Below are 19,131 nucleotides of genomic sequence, written 5' to 3' on the forward strand. Positions count from 1 at the left end.
CATCCTTGTTCTTTTTTTTTTTTTTTTTTTTTTTTTTTGAGAAATGAAAATTTTACTAGCCACAAAGGCAGAGATAAGAACTACAAACAAAGGAGATCCCTAACAATGAGGGATTGAAGGGAAACCCTTTCCTTGTCAAGAGAGTCTGCCATTGTTGTAGTCATAGTCTAGTTGCAACTATTTGTGGCTTTCTGGTTGTAGTCATAGCCTTGTCATAGCCTCCCTAGTCATATCCTTCGTTGTTGATTCCAAGCAATGATTCTCTTGTTGTGGTCATTCTTGTACTCATAGCCTAGTTGCAACTATGTGTGGCTGGCTGGGACAAACCCCCTTCCTCCTTTATTCTATATATTTGCTCCTCATAGTTAGGTCAGCTCTCTACAAGTCTTTTTCGTTTTCACTATCCTGTACTATTGTTACCATGTCAAGAGACATTTATAAGGCCATTCTTTTTTTATGTTGTCATTTGTGCTGTAATACTGATATTGAGTATGCTGTGCTTTGCTTGACAGTGCTGTTACTTTAAATGGAAGTTCTAGCATACATATAGATGCAGTAATTGATCCACTAAGTCCTACTGGCCAGAAGCTTGCTCCGCTTCTTCGTTTATTTTGGAAAAGCATTCAACCAAGCATGAGAATTGTACTCAATCCAGTGGTATGTTCCAACAAAACCTTTACATGCAGTTGAACTTATGAATACCTTACATTTGTTGTCTTTTATGATTCTATGAAATCAGGACGTTAATTAAAGATAGGGATGAAATTTAGGAAGGTTCAATAAAATCACAGATTTAAAGAATAAATTGATCTGTTTTAAAAAAATAAATAATAGAGGACCATTTGGAAAAATAATAAATATAAGAATGTTATGATCCGATGAACTGGGTGGATGGGATGGGGTGGGGTTGGGGCATGACCGGGTTTGAGGGAAAGGGGAATGGGGTGGGGACAAGGTTAGTTTCCAAACCCATTTTGGATTTTTTTTTTGTTGGTTGGGGTTTTGCTGCAGGGTCAGTTCTTTCAAAAACCTGATCCCAATCTGGCCTGCCTGTGCCCGCCCCTTAGGGTTGAGTACGCTTGTCCCTGTGAAAAAGGTGTAGCTCTGGGATTGGTGAGGAAGATCTTACACGTAAGTAAGCAGGTCACCAGATAGTCAGAGGAAGAAAATGTTTAGAACCAAGTTTATCATGTATGGCAAGGTTTTGTGACTTTATAATTGATAGCGGATGCAAGGAAATCCTGGAATCCAAAGTCTTTGTGAACAAATTGGCATTGAATCTACATGGGCTCCATTACTGATTTAGGAACAATGTATGATTTCCTTTTGAGTTGATGAGCCCCTCTTTGATGTTGTTGATATGGAAGATAGCCACATTGTTTTCAGCCATTGATGGCAGCATGATGCCAATTTTGGCCACGAAGGCACATATAAGTTCTATATCTTTCATGAAAATGGGAAGAAAGACCCTAGCATTAATTAATGTTTCTAAGTACTCAGATTCGAATCCGTCTCCGCACTCGATTGAAATTTGATGCAGTTCGATCCCAATTACTTGCCTTTGATGATGTTCCATCACTTCCCAAAGCATTTAGTAGAGTCATGTTTACAGAGACAACCATTACATCAAAGGAGAACAAAGAAGTGAAAAGTGGTTGATACAACTACTCTTAACTCACAAGGGCGATTAGAATCTGTACGGTGTTGTGGTGGAAGTGGTAAAGGCAAAGGCCGTGATAGCTTTGGTAGAGGTACAGGCCACGGTGATGGCAAATGTGACAAAAGATGTGTTCATTGTGGTTGGACATGGTGTCCATTCCGTCTTTTGATTATACATGTATTGTTTCTCCTAGTCCTATGTTTCTAGCCAGTTGCCTCATGTTGAAACGTCAAAGCCATTACAAGTCTATCAATGCTTGAAGAAATTTAAGACACTAAACAAAAGTACCCTCTCTCTTTCTTGTACCAAAATCTTCATCTTTTGCTGCTCTTGAGGTAAATGGTGAGATGTTCATATTGCTCTTTGCAAAGGTGTTTTTTGTCCACTAAATATCCTCTTTCTCATTTTGTATCATCAATTCTCTTTTTGTCCATTCAAATTTTTGCTATGTCCTTGTCTTCTTGTGCCATTCATTTTTCAGTGCAAGAAGCCATGATATCTCCTCAGTAGAAGCAAGCTATGGATGCTTTACGTGATAGAGGTACATGGACATTGTGTAATCCACCTCGTAATGCTACAATTGTGGGATGTCGTTGGGCTTATATTCTAAAATATAAAGCTGATGGGTCGATTGATAGATATAAAGCTAGATTGGTGGTTACGGGATATACTTAGACCTATGGTGTTAATGTATTTAAGACCTCACTTGTTACCTGATTGACCGTCGTCAAAATTCTTGTATGTGTAGCAGTCAATCAGGGATAGCTATTGTTTCAGTTGGATATCAATAATGTCTTCTTATATGGTGACCTAGAATAAGAAATGTATATAGAGCAACCACTAGAAAGTGTGCAGATTAAAGAAGACAAGCTATGGACTCAAGAAAATTCTAGGGAATGATTCGATAAGTTCAGCCAAGTAGAGTCCTTTGGTTTTTCTCATAGTCATTGTGATCACTCACTTTTTGTTTTGAAGTAGCATTTGAATTGTAGTATTGCTTATGTATGTTGATGATATCATTTTGTCCAGAAGTGACAAAAAAGGGAATTGAAGTGAAAGAGGATCTAGTTAAACATTTTCAAACTAAATATTTGAGTTCATTGAAATACTTCCTTGGTATAGAAGTTGCTCGAAGTAAGGTAGGAATTGTCTTAATTTTAAGGAAGTATGTTACAAATATGTTACAGTACTATGGATCGTTAGGTGCTAAACATGTAGAGACACTGATGGAAGGTGATTCTGATTTTCATGATCAAAACAATGATGGACTATTGAATAGTGTTTCTGAGTAAACAAAGTTCTGAGGCTAGTGATGCGGGAGGAGAGAGCAAGCGAACGACAAGAGGAAAAAATAAATCGAGAGCAAAATTGAGAACAACGACGCGAGAAGAGAAGAGAAAACAATGATGCGGGAGAGACAAAGCAACGATGATGTGAGAGGTCATATCGATCGAGCGACGGCACAACGGCGAGAGATGACGCGGCGCTGCGATCGTAAGGTCCAAACACTATTTTGATGATGACAAAACGAGTTTCGGTGAGAAAAATCGTGAAATCGCAAAAGATGGAGAAGAGAAGAGGTTCTACCCTAGTGTCGATCGTGGAAAAAGAATTTTTGATGAGCGTGCTCATGTCATCCAACGGAAAAAGCATGAATCTTAAAAATGAAATAGATGCGGAGATCAGGAAGACCACGATGGCGACCCCCTTTCCACTCGGTGAAGGGATGAAGAAGAAAGGGGGTATTCCTACTTCTCGAAAGTTGACCTTCATCGATGCTCAATCCCATCGGCGGTGATGGAGGATGAGGCCGAGGAAGAAAGTTGAGATGATCTTTTTGATAATTGGACGGTGATACAACGAAATAAGAAAGGTATGAGAAACCCCTCTTCGATGGTCACCTTCTCTTTCGGTGATTCGGAAATCTCTCTACGACGTCTCTGGGAAAAGAGTAGTGTTTCGACTCGAATCACAATACGAAACAGGTCGAAATGCTCCTTCATTTCGATCCCAATGGCGGCGGAGCCAGATTGCCTCCGCTGTTTCGACTCCATCACCAACAATGGTCCCTCGCCCCCTCAGCAGAGCGAGTTCCGTTTCAACTCCATGACCTACTCTTTCTCAGTTTTCAAGTACCATGCAGCCAGAGAATGCAAAATCACCCAATGTAGAGGAAGCTTGATCATGGCGCGGATCTACATACTAGAGAAATCCGGTCCTTTCGAAATTCTTTGTCAGCCATTTTTCAGAACCCCCCCCCCTCAACACACACACACACGACCGACTAAAACTGGAACAACCCCCCTATCAACGCCACCTGCTCTCCACACGCTCCAAAACAGCACCATAAACTTACCACCTGATTCTTTCTTGGAGGACCGAATGTTCTTGCAAGCAGTAGTGACAATAGATGAAATAGCCCTGGGCTGGAGCAGCAATGATCTTTGTCAATATGTCGAAGAAACTCTCAATCTCAACTACCATCTGACCACCTCCTATCTGGGCGACTCGAAATGGCTGATCTCCTTTCAATCGTCGTTGGTCATGGAAGATGTCCTTCATCTATCACCATCGCACAAAATCAATTTCTCGGCGATAAAGGTGTGGCCTTCAACCACTCCCGGAAGTCAATACTGCCAATGGATTTGGTTTCTCGGAATCCCAGTGGAGCTTTGGTCGGAAATGTCCCTAAATCAGCTTGCCAGTAAATTCGGAGAACCGATCAAATGGGCGGAGGAAACTGTCAACCGCGCCAAACTCGACATCGTAAAGTATTCGTTGCCCCATCATTGCCATGGACGGAATTTTTTTTCCTCAAGCTAGTGATTAGAGAAACATTTTTCTGGATTAAGGTGGTGATCGGAGAACTATCCATGGTGAACTCGCTGGAACTTCACCCCACTGAGGTAGGCCACCCTGCTTCCTCTCCCTAACTCGACGGAGTCGATCACACCACCCCCCAAACCTAGACTCACCTGACCCAGCCTGGAATTTGTTGAATTTGAATCTGAATTCAAATCCAAATTCAAATTCAAATTCAAATCCACACACTTTTTCAAATTCGACCCCAAATTCAAACCAAATTTCAAACCTCCCCCACAAAACTTTCCAGCTGTTTCTAACACCTCGAAAAGCCAAATTGGCCTTCCCAATGCCACTACAATTTCGAACAGTCCAATCATCCCCCCTTTCCCTCCCTCCACACACCACCCCAAACCTCGAAAATCCAAACCAACTTCTTCAAAATACCCCCCCCCCCCCCCCCCCCCCCCCCCCCCCCCCCCCCTCCTGCATCCTCGAACGCAATGATTTCTCTCCTTCCCCACACTGCCTCGTCAGCCAACTCCCCCCACACGCCACCTCTAATTTTCACCTCCAAGCACCCACCCTTTCTTTGTTAAATGCATACCTTCCCCCTCATACCTTGGCTACAACACTGGCTTCAGCGCTGACAGCCAACCTCTTCCTTCCCCCACATACCACCTCAAAATTTCACCTCGAAACACCCACCCACTCCCTTCGAAATACAAACTTTCCCCTTCAAACCTGAACTGCAGCGCTGGCTTCCGCGTTGATAGTCAAACCCATCAATACCACCACCACGGCAAATGCCTTTCCTCAACAGACCTCGGAAATGACTCAGCCACCCCCCTCCTCATAGCACACCACGAATCTCTAGCTCTGTGTCTTGGTAAATCCGCCTACAACATCCTTGCCCCGAGCATCTCAAACCCAGAAACAGACCTCGTGACCCCCACCCACCAGAAAAATCCTGACTTGTCACCACCACCAGACAACCATAAAAAAAAATTTCTTCACCCCTGCCTTCCAAAATCCCCTTTTTGGTTTCAGCCCTTTCCCAAACACGATTTACTTCGAATCATGACAAAACCAACCCCCTCCAGATTTGGCTACAGCTTCACCAACCCCTTAAAACTCCATGGAAAAATCTGCGTCCAGCCTCATCCCCACGATGCAGAAACCACCTGAAATACCTTCCCCACTCACTGCTCACGATCCAGAGACCACATCAGAACCTGAGCCCAATCCTAACACCACGCTCAACCTGGATCTTCCAACCCCTCCAGTTATGGCTACCTATCATAGAAGGAAAAAGAGTGACCCCGCCCGTTGCCAATCAGGGACTGCTTTGGCCAGCAAAACATCCCCCCCTGACCAATTCAAATCTCCCCTCCCTCCAACTGTGAAGGATGGCAACAGAACTACAATCCGAACGAAGTCGGTAAGATGAAAACATGGCAAGACATGATGAATGTGGCATGTCTCTTGAGAGTGGTTTTCCATGGGCAGACTCCAGGACAGCAAGAAGATGTGGGAGTTCAACAAATCAGGTCTAAATGATCTTGATCTCTTGGGATGTCCGGGGAGTTGGGTCTTCGCGGAAGAGAGTAGTAATTTGTCGCCTCCTTACACAATTCAAACATTCTATTGTGGTGCCCCAAGAAACAAAATGCCAAAGTCCGAGCGACAGCCTAGCTCGTGACCTTTGGAACTACCCCTCGTTGCAATGGTCAGCTGTAAATTCGATCGGCCATTTTGGTGGAATCATGGTACTATGGGATAGCTCTCTATTTATGCAATCAACATCAATCACGAAACTTTCTCAGTGAGGATTCATTTCCGTGATCGCTGTTCTGACTCTTAGTGGTGCCTTGCTGGAGTTTACGGTCCCAACCGTTATCGCGAGAGGAGGAATTTCTGGGAGGAGCTCTCTAACCTCCAACTCCAGTGGCCTCTTCGGTGGATTTTTGTGGGAGATTTCAGTGCAATTTGTTTTTGCAACGAAAAGCAACCTCCAGCTACTCACATCTCATCTTCTTTGAGGGGTTTTGCCGACTTGGATTTTTGCGGGAGATTTCAATTCAATTTGTTTTTACGACTAAAAGCAACCTCCAACTACTCACATCTCATTTTCTATGAGGGGTTTTGCGGACTTCATCAGTAGTGGAGAATTGGAAGAGATCACTCTCTCGGGAAAAAGCTTCACTTGGTCTAATGGGCAGCTGCACCCTATCCTCTAGAAGTTGGATCATTTTCTTGTCGACTCAAATTGGCTTCATCTTTATGATGATATTTCCGGAAGAGTCCTCAATTGGTTAGGATCTGACCCTTGGCCCATCCTATTGTCCACCTTGTGTGGAGGTCCCCCCCTCATCTCTCAGATGATGATTTTGATGTGCTTTTGAAAACCTAGTGATCCAAATTACTGGCTTGGGGTCGGCTAGAGTGGTCTCTTCCAATAAAGCTCAAACTCCTTAAAAAGATTCTTAAGGAATGGTCCTTCCGGCGTTGTCAAACTGCTTGAGAAAAAAATCCTCTCTCCTTAACCGCATGGCTGAGCTGGATTCTTCAGAAGAACAAAGGTACCTAACTCAATCTGAATTTTCCACTTGCCTTTCGCTTCAAATGGAGTTGCAAACTCTCCTTGTTCAGGAAAGAATCAGCTGGAAGCAAAGAGCCTGTTTTAAATGGCTAATTGATGGAGATGCCAATACAAACTTTTTCCAACCGAATTACCTCCTTATACATCAATAATATGGTAACTACGGATAGGGTCCATATTACTAATGAGCTGCTCAGTTTTTTCATAAATTTATACACTGATGACTTTATTAACCGGCCCAAAGTCCAGCAGCTTCATTTTGGGCATCTCCCCCACTTTGCTTCATCTATTCTTGAAGCTCCTTTCTCCCATAAGGAAATTGAAAAGGCAGTCCTGGGCATGGCTTGGGATTGGGCCCCAGGCCCAAATGGATTCAACGGTGAATTCTACCATCGTGCTTGGCCAATTACCAAGGGAGATATTTATAAGATGGTTGAAGGTTCCTTCAAGACCGGCATCTCTTTTCGCAGCATGGGGGCCTCCTTTATCTCACTGATCCCCAAGAAGAGAAATGTTGAGACACCTAGTGACTTTTGTCCTATTAGTCTGATCTCGAGTTCTTACAAGAGTATTGCTAGACTCCTTGCAAACAGGCTCAAAACAGTTCTCCTTCTTGTTATCAGTCATGGCCAGAGTGCTTTCTTGAAAGGTAGAATCATTTTGGACTCCGCTATGGCGGCGCATGAGTTGTTTGACCATTTTTCCCGTTCGAAAGATCCAATTTTTACACCTAAGTTGGATTTAGAAAAGGCTTTCGATTGGGTAAACTGGGTACTTTTGGATGATATCATGGGCGGGATGGGCTTTGGAGATCGTTGGAGATGTTGGATTAGGAGTTGCATGTCCTCCGCTACGTACTCTCTTGTCTTGAATGGTACAACTTGCGGATGTTTCAATGGCTCAAGGGGATTAAGAAAAGGAGAACCTCTCTCCCCTCTCCTCTTCAAAATTGTGGCAGAAAGAATGTGGATGGCTTAGCTCCTCGGCTTTCAATATTCCTGTCCTTCAATATGCGGATGACACTTTGATCATCGGAGTAGGAACAATGGCCAATATCAGAAAAGTAAAGGCTGTTTTGGGACTCTTCAATATCAAAGCCTTCTTAATGGACTCTGTGTTTTTCGTGACCATTGCTTCGGGCCCATCCTGATCGAGGGAGACTCCAAGGTGGTGATCGATTGGTGCGAGAATGTCTCTACACCTCCATGGCGCCATTAGGATGCCTTTTTTGAAAATTTGGATATTGTCAATCTTTTTGACTGTTTTTTGTCTCCCAGATCAGCAAATTTTGTGGCCGATGCGCCAAGCAAAGAGCCTCCTTGCAATCTCTTGTTGTTAGGAGTCAGCTTCTCCTCTTTGCTCTCTTAATAAAATCACATTTCATCAAAAACAAAAAAAAAAAAAAAACAATGATGAACTCAAAGATAAAATAATGTATCGGAGGTTGGTTGGGAAGTTGATTTATGTCACGGTTACACATCCCGATATACTATTTGTTGTAAGTATGTTGAGTCAGTTCATGAAATGTCCACATAAATTTCATTTAAAAGCTGCTCAGAGAATATTGAAATACTTAAGTTGGTGCCTCTTATGTTCAATTGACTAGTTTGGCGATGTTTTTACAAAAGCTTTGGGTAAATGTGATTTTGGGATATTTTGTGACAAGCAGGGGCTAGACATATATGCTCTGACTTGAAGGGGAGTATTAAACATCAAGTAGGGGTATTTTAATCATTTTATATTCTCTGTAGTCTATGGTAGTGTCAGTAAAATTAGTTTAGTATGAGAAGTCTGTAGTCCAGATCTAATGTTATTTGGATGTATGGCAAGTGAGTTATGAAGGTTTATGTATCGAAGGGTAGTGTGTGAACTGAAAGGAAGAGGGGGTCAAACTCAGCCCCCATTGAGTGCCATTCGAAGCACTCTTATTCTCCCTTTCTCTCTTCTTTCTTCTCTTATTTGTCATCTTTTTTTATTAATCTATACCTATTTGTAGAAGTTCTATATGTACAGTATATAATGTATGTACTACACATAGATATGGGTAGCTTATCAGTTTTGGTATTTCTAATTAATTTTTTTTAAAAAAGTTAGGGTAGTTTTCTTAATAAAACACTTTTTGATGTTTTGAAGATAAATACTCTTGACCTCACACTATGAGCACATTAAGGCGGCGTCACCCAAGAATGTTGTTCACTTTATTTAAACTTGTTATTACTGATATGAAACTCTTGACTGAAATCCTTTGTGAACTCTTGCTCTTCTCCTTCCAGAGTTCCCTTGTTGACCTTCCGCTCAAGAATTACTACAGATATGTTTTGCCAACATTTGTAAGTGATTCTTAATTTGTTTTTCATAACGAGGTGCTGCTCAAGTCCCTATAACCTTGAAATTTTCTGCATCTGATTCTCTTTTTGAAATTGATTTCCAGGATGACTTCAGTGATGTTGATGATTCAGTAAAAGGTCCCCAAGCATTATTTGCTAATATGCCCCTGACAAAAACTCTCACCATGAATCTTGATGTCCCTGAGCCATGGCTTGTTGAGCCTAAAATTGCTGTGTAAAGCATCACATTTCTCTCTCTTTTTAATTTTTTTGTTGAACTTTCTTAGCTTATGTCTGCCTGATGAAAGTTCTTTTGATGATTGGCTTCAGACATGACCTTGATAATATTTTGCTTGAGAAGCTTGGTGATACAAAGACACTGCAAGCTGTATTTGAGCTAGAGGCACTCGTACTGACAGGTCTATTTGCCATATATTTTTTTTTCTCCTATAAAAGTATCATTAAGAGATTTTTATTTAGCTTGTTTCTGTTTAACTAAAAGTGTGGTGATCAGGTCATTGTTCTGAAAAGGATCATGAACCTCCTCGAGGACTTCAGTTGATTCTTGGAAAGAAGACCAGCCCACACATGGTTGATACCATTGTTATGGCCAATCTGGGTTACTGGCAAATGAAAATGTCCCCTGGAGTTTGGTACCTACAGTTGGCACCTGGTAGAAGTTCTGACCTCTATTTATTGAAGGAAACAGATGGAGGAAGTGACAGGAATCTCTTGTCAAAACAAATCATTTTAGATGACTTGCGAGGAAAATTGGTTCATCTGGATGTAGTAAAGAAAAAGGGTATGGAACATGAGCAACTTTTGGGAGCTTCCATCAGTGAAGACCATCTGACTGAAAAGGAAAATGTGAGCCTTACATTTTTCTTTTCTTCTTCTTTGTGGAATCACTATACTTTTGCTTGTATACTAATTTTTGTTGCAAACTCTTCAGCGGGATCTTAATAGCTGGAATTCTAACATACTCAAGTGGGCTTCTGCTTTGATTGGTAGTAAGGAATCAAAAGAGAGACAGGAGACCTTTCTGGTAATTGATTGGAACTTTGTTAGTATACAAGTTTGGTCATTCTTGCTATTCTTTCAAATACCTGTCATGAAGGACTAAATGTAGCAGAACTTGTTTTAAATTTACAAAATTTACTTTTTTTAGTGAGTTTTATTAGCTCTTTCTAGAGGAAGGAGATCGGCGGGACTCAAACTCCAATGAAAGTCCAAAACTTATTAATGGCACCACTATTCCACCCCACCAAGTAACCGTTTTCCATCCTGTTTACATACCCACTTCCCCCACGTTCTTTGTCCAACCCCCTTGGCGTCCGTTAAGCCCAAGTCAACAAATCCAATGGAGGCCTCCAATGCCGCATCTTCCAGCACTCCTTTTACTTTCCCATACTCCAAAAGAACTTCAAAAAAACCTCCTGCTACTCCTCTTGCTTTCACCTACTCTAGAAGGAAGAAGAAGAGCAAGGGCAAAGAGCCTAGCCCACCAAAACCTTGCACTCCCAAAAGTCCTCCACCCCCTCCCTCCCCTCCATAACCTGATTATCTGAAAAAATTCTTTCAGATCTCTGATAGTGAGGTTGCCGACGATTTCATCCGGTACCTCGAAGCTCAGGAGCACAATTACCCTGCGTAGGAGTTTGAGGCTCGCTCTCTAAGCGTGCAGTAATCAAGGCAGCCCTTTTTGAATGTAAACCAAATATTGTAATATTGGTCGAAACAAAGCTGCAAACTTTTGATATTTTTGTCGCTCGTGTCCTTTGGTACGATGCGGATCTTGAATGGGCAAAGGTCAACATGATTGGTCAATCTAGTGGTATTCTTATCATTTGGAACCCAAATTCAGTCGAGGCAACCCTCACTCAGCCATGCCAATTCTTTATCTGTATTCGCTTTCGTGACTGATCTTTGGGGACTTTCTGGACCCTAGCTGGCATTTATGGTCCAACTCATCACTGTGACTGGGATGAAATTCTCCTCCTTGTCCAACTTTGGGACCTGCCTTGGCTCCTGGCCGGGGATTTCAATGCCACTCTTCGATGCTCCGAAAAAAGCTCCCCTGTCAAAAAAAAAATTCGTCCACAACGTGATTCTTCTCGGATCTCATTGGTAGCCTGGAACACTCCAAAATCCCCCTATCTAACAAAAAAATCACTTGGTCTAATGGAAAAAATCCCCCAATCCTCTCCAACCTTGATAGATTCCTTGCAAATAACGATTGACTTCAGCTTTTTACCAATACGTTGGGCCAAGTCCTCAATAAAATCGGCTCAAATCATTAGCCGATTCAAATCAGTACTCACCCCCCTGCTTGGGGTCGATCTCCGCTCCGCTTTGAGAACTTCTGGCTCCTAGATGGATCATTCACCTCAAAACTTGTTGATTGGTGGCATTGTCTAGCTCATAACCCCAACCCGGGTTGGTCGCTCCCCCTTAAACTCAATGCCCTAAAGGCAAAGATCTGCCCCTGGTCCTCGAACCAATGAGTTGTAGCTGCCTCTCAGAAAGATTCTGCCAGCCGCCGCATATCTGAGATTGATCTCCTCGAAGAGCAAAGGTCCCTTTCTTCTCTCGAATTACTTCTTTGAAATCATTTAAATCATGATCTTTTAAATCTTCTCATATATGAAACTATTCATTGGAAACAACGAGCTAGATTCCGTCGGCTGACCAAGGGGGATAGAAATACAAAAAATTTCCATGCTGTTGCCTCGGCCAAAAGGAGAGCTAACCGTATCATCTCTCTCTGTCATGGAGATCAAGTGATCACGGATAGCCTCTCAGTATCTAACCTCCTTGTGAAGTTTTTTTTCAGATCTTTATTTAGAGGAATGTTTCAACCGTACAAATCTATATCAGCTCGAGTATAAGTGTATCTCCACTTCAGATGCGAATGATCTAGAGCGCCCTTTCTCTCCAGAGGAAATTGATTTGGCTGCTCTAGGCCTGCCTAAGGACCGAGCCCCTGGTCCACATAGTTTCAATAGTGAGTTCTACCACAATTTCCACCAAGTTGGCATCACCCATAAATCCGTCGAGCCTCCTTCATTGCTCTTATTCCAAAAAAAGCTAACTCAGCCCTTCCTCAAGAACTTCAGACCTATCAGCCTCACCACTAGCTTTACAAAATCATAGGTCGTATTCTTGCTAACCGCCTTAGACCCCTCCGTCCCCAAATCATAAACCCTCAAAGTGCTTTTATTCGAGGTCGAAATATTCTTGACTCAGCAATAGCTGCCCATGAACTTTTTGACTCTTTCAAAAAATAAAAATTGCCTAGATTTGTCCTGAAACTTGACTTCGAAAAAGCCTTTGATCGTGTCAATTAATTCCTTCAGTTGGCCCAATACCATACTAGTAAAAACTTAATCTTCTCCTGGAATACCACTGTCATGGTATCTTAATTATATACTTGTGCCATATCAATATTTCATATTTGTCATGGTTCCAATGAAACATATTCATGTGGCCTTTAAACATGTATTTTCTTTGCAGCACGAACTTTGTTTATGTTTTAGGTCATCATATGTAAACTAACCTTTCAATGTTGCTTTTATTTGTCAGGATGACAAGAAGTCTAGAATACAGGGGAAGCAGATCAATATATTCTCAATTGCTTCTGGACACTTGTGAGCTTTTTAACTGCCTTTAAACATTTGTTTCTGTTGATGATGATTTTTCTTTGAAAAATGGTCAGCATACCAATCTCAAAAAGCTATAGAGAATTGGATTCCCTCTTGATAAGATGTTGTTGTGTGACTTGAGCTTTTGGCTGAATGAGCATCCAATACATAGAAAAGGTGGAGCATGTATGAGATAGTTTGCCTACTGTAGTCATATTTAAATTCTTTATGACTAATATGAATTTTGTAAGGCCCCATATATATTCTTTGTGAATGGAGCTTTGTTTTTTTAATTTATTTTGAATGTTGATTATGTGCAGTACATTCCATACCCTCGTAAGATTTGAACACAGGGACCTCTTCACTCACCCCTGCCATCGAGTTGAAGGCCAAATTCTTATCTATTTCTCTTGTTTTATATGAGCTGTTCGTGTAAAATTGTGTGGCCCCTGAACTACGACAAATAGAGAAAGTCAAGACATAGAAAGAGACAGTGAGATTTGCTTGAAAAGTTAGTAGAGAAATCTACCAGGGGCATTGTTATAACTAATCAGAACAGGTTTTGTGTTCAACTTTACTTGTTTTGGGGTTTGTGATTCGTTGGAAGCTGAACTGTGAGCTTCATTCATTAGTTTGAGAAATTTTCGATAGAATTAGGTTTCTCTTCTTGTTGTTGAATGAGAGAAGAGTCTGAAATTGCTCTCCTTAGGGGTCATAAACAATTACAACTATGCCCCTATGTACTTACATTTCACTTAAACCATACTAAAAAATACACCAAATTAGAACTAGAGCTAGATCTAGACATGCTGAACAATATAATGTCTACTCTGAATACTACAGCTAATGTAAAATGGCAAAACAACCCTTCAGCTGATTTTCTAACACAGTATATATTATTTATTTATTTATTTATTTGCTGGCTATCCTTGAAAAGCTAGTTGCTCTTTTGTAACCCTCGTATCTCTTTGTTTCTCTGCAAAGTTTTTATTATTTCCAAGAAAAATAATATTAATATTGGATATACACCAAACATATGTTGTCTGAACCATAACCATGATCTTTAGTTTTTGGTCTTTTAGAGGAGCCTAAGTCAAGATTGTTCAGGTTCTTTTATCCATCCATTTATTTGTTTTCTTTTGTTGAAGATTAGTTGGGAGTTGTTTTATAATTGGTTTTACAATTTCTGTTACTATTTCGTAATCTCTTGGATGCTATGTGTCGTCAGTAGTGTTTATTGCTCTATTTATGGTATAGTGTAGATATTGATGCCAAGAGGTGACATACTCGACCTGTTTCTTTGTTCTTTCAGTTCACAGTCTTCCAGTCTCTCTCTCTCTCTCACTCTCTTGCTCTCTCTCTTGTGCAGGTACGAGCGCTTTCTCAAAATCATGATTCTTAGTGTGCTTAAAAACACACATAGACCTGTTAAGTTCTGGTTCATTAAGAACTATCTATCTCCACAGTTTAAAGTATGGTCTCGATACTTACTGAAGTCTTTTAATGTTTAATGATATTGCTTCTGTGCTTCTAAAATATCACATGATGATCTCTGTGAAGGATGTTATACCACACATGGCACGGGAATATGGATTCGATTATGAGTTAATTACTTACAAATGGCCCACCTGGCTGCACAAACAAAAAGAGAAACAGCGGATTATCTGGGCATATAAAATTTTGTTTCTAGATGTTATTTTTCCGCTTTATCTGGAAAAGGTATTTCAGCAGCTTCTTTCTTTTATGAGGTCTAAACTTCTGTTTTACTTTTTGACTTCATAAATTCAATCTCGTTGTACTTACTGTGGTTCTTAATTGTAAATTTTCTGTAGGTCATATTTGTTGATGCTGATCAAATAGTGAGAGCTGATATGGGAGAACTCTATGACACGGATTTAAAGGGAAGACCTCTTGCTTATACACCTTTCTGTGACAACAACAAGGAAATGGATGGCTATCGGTTCTGGAGACAAGTTAGTCCCTAAACAAGTATTTGGTTTGAACTCGTTACTGCCTACAATTGTTTTATTAGGAGCTGTCTTCTTAAAATGCTTGATGAAGTATGAATTTCAAACTCTCATAATAGCTGACAGCCACCCCAAGTTGGAATTACAGATATGGCATAATGGCTGTTAACTTTTTCAGTCAAGAAACATTGAAATCATTACTGGTAGTACCAAGTATGACTCTTTTTTTGTGAGAGAGCATGAAGTTCATGATTTGAAAGAGAAAAGAAATAAAATTTATGAAAAGCAAGATAAATCATTAGGAAGGATAGAGAAGAATCCAAGTAGAATAAAAGAGAAGAGAGGAGAGTGAGAACAGGTGTGTGCAAGTGGAGTGTTGTCAATCTGCGTAAAACATCCGGTTCTCTTAAATTTAGTTTCGATGGTTGCTCCTTGGGAAATCTTGGTTTTGCTGGGATTGGTGAAGTGTTACGGGATTGCAGTGGGCACACGCGCAATCGGTGTCAAACACTCTCTTGAGGCTGAGATATTGGCCATGGTACATGGCTAAATGTTTGTGGTGCACTGTCTCTTATGCCTTGTGATTGAAGGAGATTGGGAAATTGTTATTGGATGGATAATTTCTTCCTTTACTCCTTGGAGATTTGAGCAGTAATTTGATGAAGCCTGTCAAATCTTATGATATCAGCTGGGATCAGAACCCTAAGGTCTGCTACCTGCTTAATGAATTCCCTTGGTAAAGAGGGTGCTAGTCCTCACTCCTCTAGCTTGTTTCTTCTCCATTGGAGGATTTCCTTTTCCTCCCTCTTTTGTTTGTTCTCTCTTCTCCTTAATAAATCATTACCAGTCAAAAAAGAAGTATCAGCATAACAACAGAAATAGTAAATACATACTTAAAGGCCTTAATGTGAACTTCCATCTTCTGATGTCAACTAACTAAAATTTTACACAGGACAATTTCCCCCTGATATAACACTATTTTTATAATACACCCTACCATAAACCAGGGACACCAGTAACCAAAACTAATACCTTGCTTCAAAATTCTTTTTTTTTTTTTAAATTATGATAATTTTATTAAGTGTTGAAGTTAAGGGGTATTTGTCGTTTCATATATGTACATGTGTCCCTCCTAGGTTTATATGGGTCTTGTTGAGTGATAATGTATAGAAGACTTTTACTTAAGGCTGAAGTTACTTGCATTGTAAGTTTAATTTGCTATTTAAAGAGAAATCCTGAAGGAAAGGGCATGTTTTGGAACTCTCCCTATTTTCCTAAAGTTCATCTACTCCCTTCTTGTGTCCTTCTTCACGACCTTCCCTTTTGTCCCTCATTCTCTTTCTTCCTCTCTCTCTTATCTAGCTTGATTTCTCCCCTCTCATGAGCTCCCTTCCTATTCAACTCATCTGGATTTTCCCTCAAGCTAACCTCAAGCCTCAGTTGTATAACACAGTAAACCTCCGAAGTGGTTAGTCATTTTTTGATGGAACTAAGCTGAATGTTAACAAAAAGAGGAGAATATACAACAAAAAATAATCTTCAAATATTAGCATCTAGAAAGCCATTTGACATCAAACCACCCATAAGCCAAATCTAAACTTGTAGGCGGCGAAGAGAACATTGTGTTTCCTCTTCACCAAGAATCACCTGTTGAGCTGGAATGTCACAATGATGTTAATGATGATGATAATGATTTGCCCTTCCAATAATAATGCTATTATTGTTCCTATTAATGTGGAGACTTTTGTGTCTGATGGGGTGGCAGAAATTTTAAATCAAAAACATTTTACTACAACTGATGAGCTTACACAGAAAGTTTTGAAATGTGTATAAGGGTAGTCTGGTCTTTTCACACTATCTAATATTATCTGTCATAGGTCTGGAATGTTTTCTGTGTTAGTAGAGTTGGTTTGAGTCAGTTTTTGGAAAGTTACTGTATGAGATTAGGGAGTTAAGTGATGTTTAGTAGGGAAGGTCATTCTCATCTTTTCTAACGTAGTTATCAAAGTGGTAAACAAAAGAAGTTTGTGGTCAAGTTTCCCCCCTAATAAGACTGCTGTTCTTCTCACGACAGGTCTCTTTCCAAACTTCTCTTTTTCTTCCTTTCTCTGCTCTTTTCTCCTGCACCCTCTCTAGGAAGTTTTCTCAATTTCTCTATTGATTGGCCTTCAAGGTTAGTTTTTTCCTGTTCTTTTTGTGCCATAACCATGTGGTTCATAGCTTGTGCTACTAATTAAGCAGTGCTATGTGTTTCTGTGTTCCCATTCATACCATGTTATAGTTTTAGGTTGTGCTTGGCACATGTTTTGGATCCCAAAAACAGCTCTTTCAATTAAAAGCTACTACTAGTGGTCAAATTGGTTAGCTTTCCCTTTGAAAGAGCTCATCTCTCAAAGAGGAGAAGGCCACCTCTTTGGTGACATGGTAAAAAGCTTACTTTTAACATATACCTTATATAAAATGGTTGACATGGTAAAAAGCTTACTTTTATACATTTTTCTTTTTAGAACCTTCTAACATACCTTGCACAAAATAGGCTACTAAATATGGGTCTACACATGAGACATTGGACCCACTAATCCTACAAATTGATGGGCCCATAATCTAGCCTAAAAAAATTGGTTATGCAATCTATTATTTTTTTTTATTAAAAAACCTAAAGGTACAGATTATGGTATTTTAGTAACTTACCATATAATTTTTTTTATAGAATTATAATTAAATATAATAAAAGATTTTTTATGTAATACACACTTCCAAAATAGTTGTGACTGAACAACACCTCTTCTAAAGAGGTCTTCATGGAGAAGGATTCTTTTGATAAAGCCCTTCTCAAGAAGGCCTCGGGAGAAGAGGGGGGGGGAGAGAGAGAGAGCGAGAGAGAGAATAAAAGAGGTATTGATAATCAGTATTCTCAATTCCCTAATTATCTACTAATAATCATTCACTACAGGAGTCTAAAATACCTTTCATTTCACTTAAAGCTAGGGTATAACAATCATAAAATAGCAAATTACAGAAAACACTGAAAATAGTAAGTCAACTCATCTCATTTTCTAGCATGGTATTCTAACACTTTGCATTCCTTCAAATCAATAACTTTCTGACAGACACCTAAAATATGCCATCTAGAGTCAAATATGTATGCATAAGACAATAAAAGAAGCAAGAAAACTCGATTCCCTGTCCTCTGTGGCTGTTGACAGTTTAATATGAGTTTGAAATTGGTAGTTTTTTAAATCATATAATCTATTTGACATTCTTAGGAATTTGAAAAAGATTAGTTATGTTCAAATGATGTCTTTTTTTTTTTTTACTGTCGCAGCTCATTAATTGAGTAATAAGTGGTTGTCTGACAATTTCATTTGCTTTTTTGTTTTGTTTTCTATGTTTACTTTTGGCTAATAGGGTTTCTGGAACGATCATTTAAGGGGTAAACCATATCATATAAGGTACACCTTGAAGCTTTTTATTCATTTGTGTTACTTGCATAATTCATTAGACTCAATGTAAACCTTCTAGACTTTTAACATGGATCTTCTCCCAGTGCTCTCTATGTTGTTGATTTGGTGAGATTCAGGCAAACTGCAGCAGGTGATAATCTAAGGGTATTTTATGAGACTCTCAGCAAAGATCCAAATAGTCTTTCTAATCTTGACCAGGCAAGTCTCCTTTTTTGTTTGTACTTTTCTACAATTCCCATAGAACTTTTTGGATTTCTGTGAGGTTAAATGATGATGCACATTCATAGAAGGTCATCACTCAGCTCTGGAAGAGAGGAAACTTTAAACTGGAATATTTTTCTAGAGAAATTTTGTAGCTATTTTAGATTGAAACACTATTCCTTTTTGCTTTTCATTCTCTCTTTTCTGAGAAGCGTCTACACTGTGAGCTGGTACCTGAATTTACTATTCTCCTTAAAAAATCATTTTTAATTGACAATGATAAAGAATTTCAATGAGCAAGGAGAAAAAAATACAACAAAGAACAAATAAAAGCCAGCCAAAAAAAACAAGTCCTGCAAGAAAATAATATCTTTTAACAACCTACTTTCTTTGTTTTCTGCTTTACTTGATCAGTGTACTGAATTTTACACTAAGGTTGAGTGTAGGCAGTATATTTGTCTCACTAC

At 39.8% G+C, this 19,131-nt stretch overlaps 1 protein-coding gene across 1 annotated transcript in view; it reads left to right on the forward strand.

Moving 5' to 3' along the window:
* LOC137947053 (UDP-glucose:glycoprotein glucosyltransferase) overlaps positions 1-19,131 on the forward strand; it is a 109,443-nt gene that overhangs the window by 89,248 nt on the left and 1,064 nt on the right. The window contains exons 24-35 of the mRNA XM_068793344.1: positions 513-657; positions 9,338-9,394; positions 9,496-9,626; positions 9,722-9,810; positions 9,906-10,258; positions 10,344-10,436; positions 12,974-13,038; positions 14,402-14,504; positions 14,593-14,751; positions 14,865-15,005; positions 18,408-18,451; positions 18,547-18,661. Of these exons, the coding sequence (XP_068649445.1) occupies positions 513-657; positions 9,338-9,394; positions 9,496-9,626; positions 9,722-9,810; positions 9,906-10,258; positions 10,344-10,436; positions 12,974-13,038; positions 14,402-14,504; positions 14,593-14,751; positions 14,865-15,005; positions 18,408-18,451; positions 18,547-18,661 (1,495 nt within the window). The remainder of the gene's footprint in view (positions 1-512; positions 658-9,337; positions 9,395-9,495; positions 9,627-9,721; positions 9,811-9,905; positions 10,259-10,343; positions 10,437-12,973; positions 13,039-14,401; positions 14,505-14,592; positions 14,752-14,864; positions 15,006-18,407; positions 18,452-18,546; positions 18,662-19,131) is intronic.

This window comes from Aristolochia californica, unplaced genomic scaffold, assembly GCF_029961685.1.
Source record: "Aristolochia californica isolate CCGP_79_NKW_82.1479 unplaced genomic scaffold, dmAriCali1.0.hap1 SCAF_12, whole genome shotgun sequence".
In the NCBI taxonomy this organism is placed as follows: domain Eukaryota; kingdom Viridiplantae; phylum Streptophyta; class Magnoliopsida; order Piperales; family Aristolochiaceae; genus Aristolochia; species Aristolochia californica.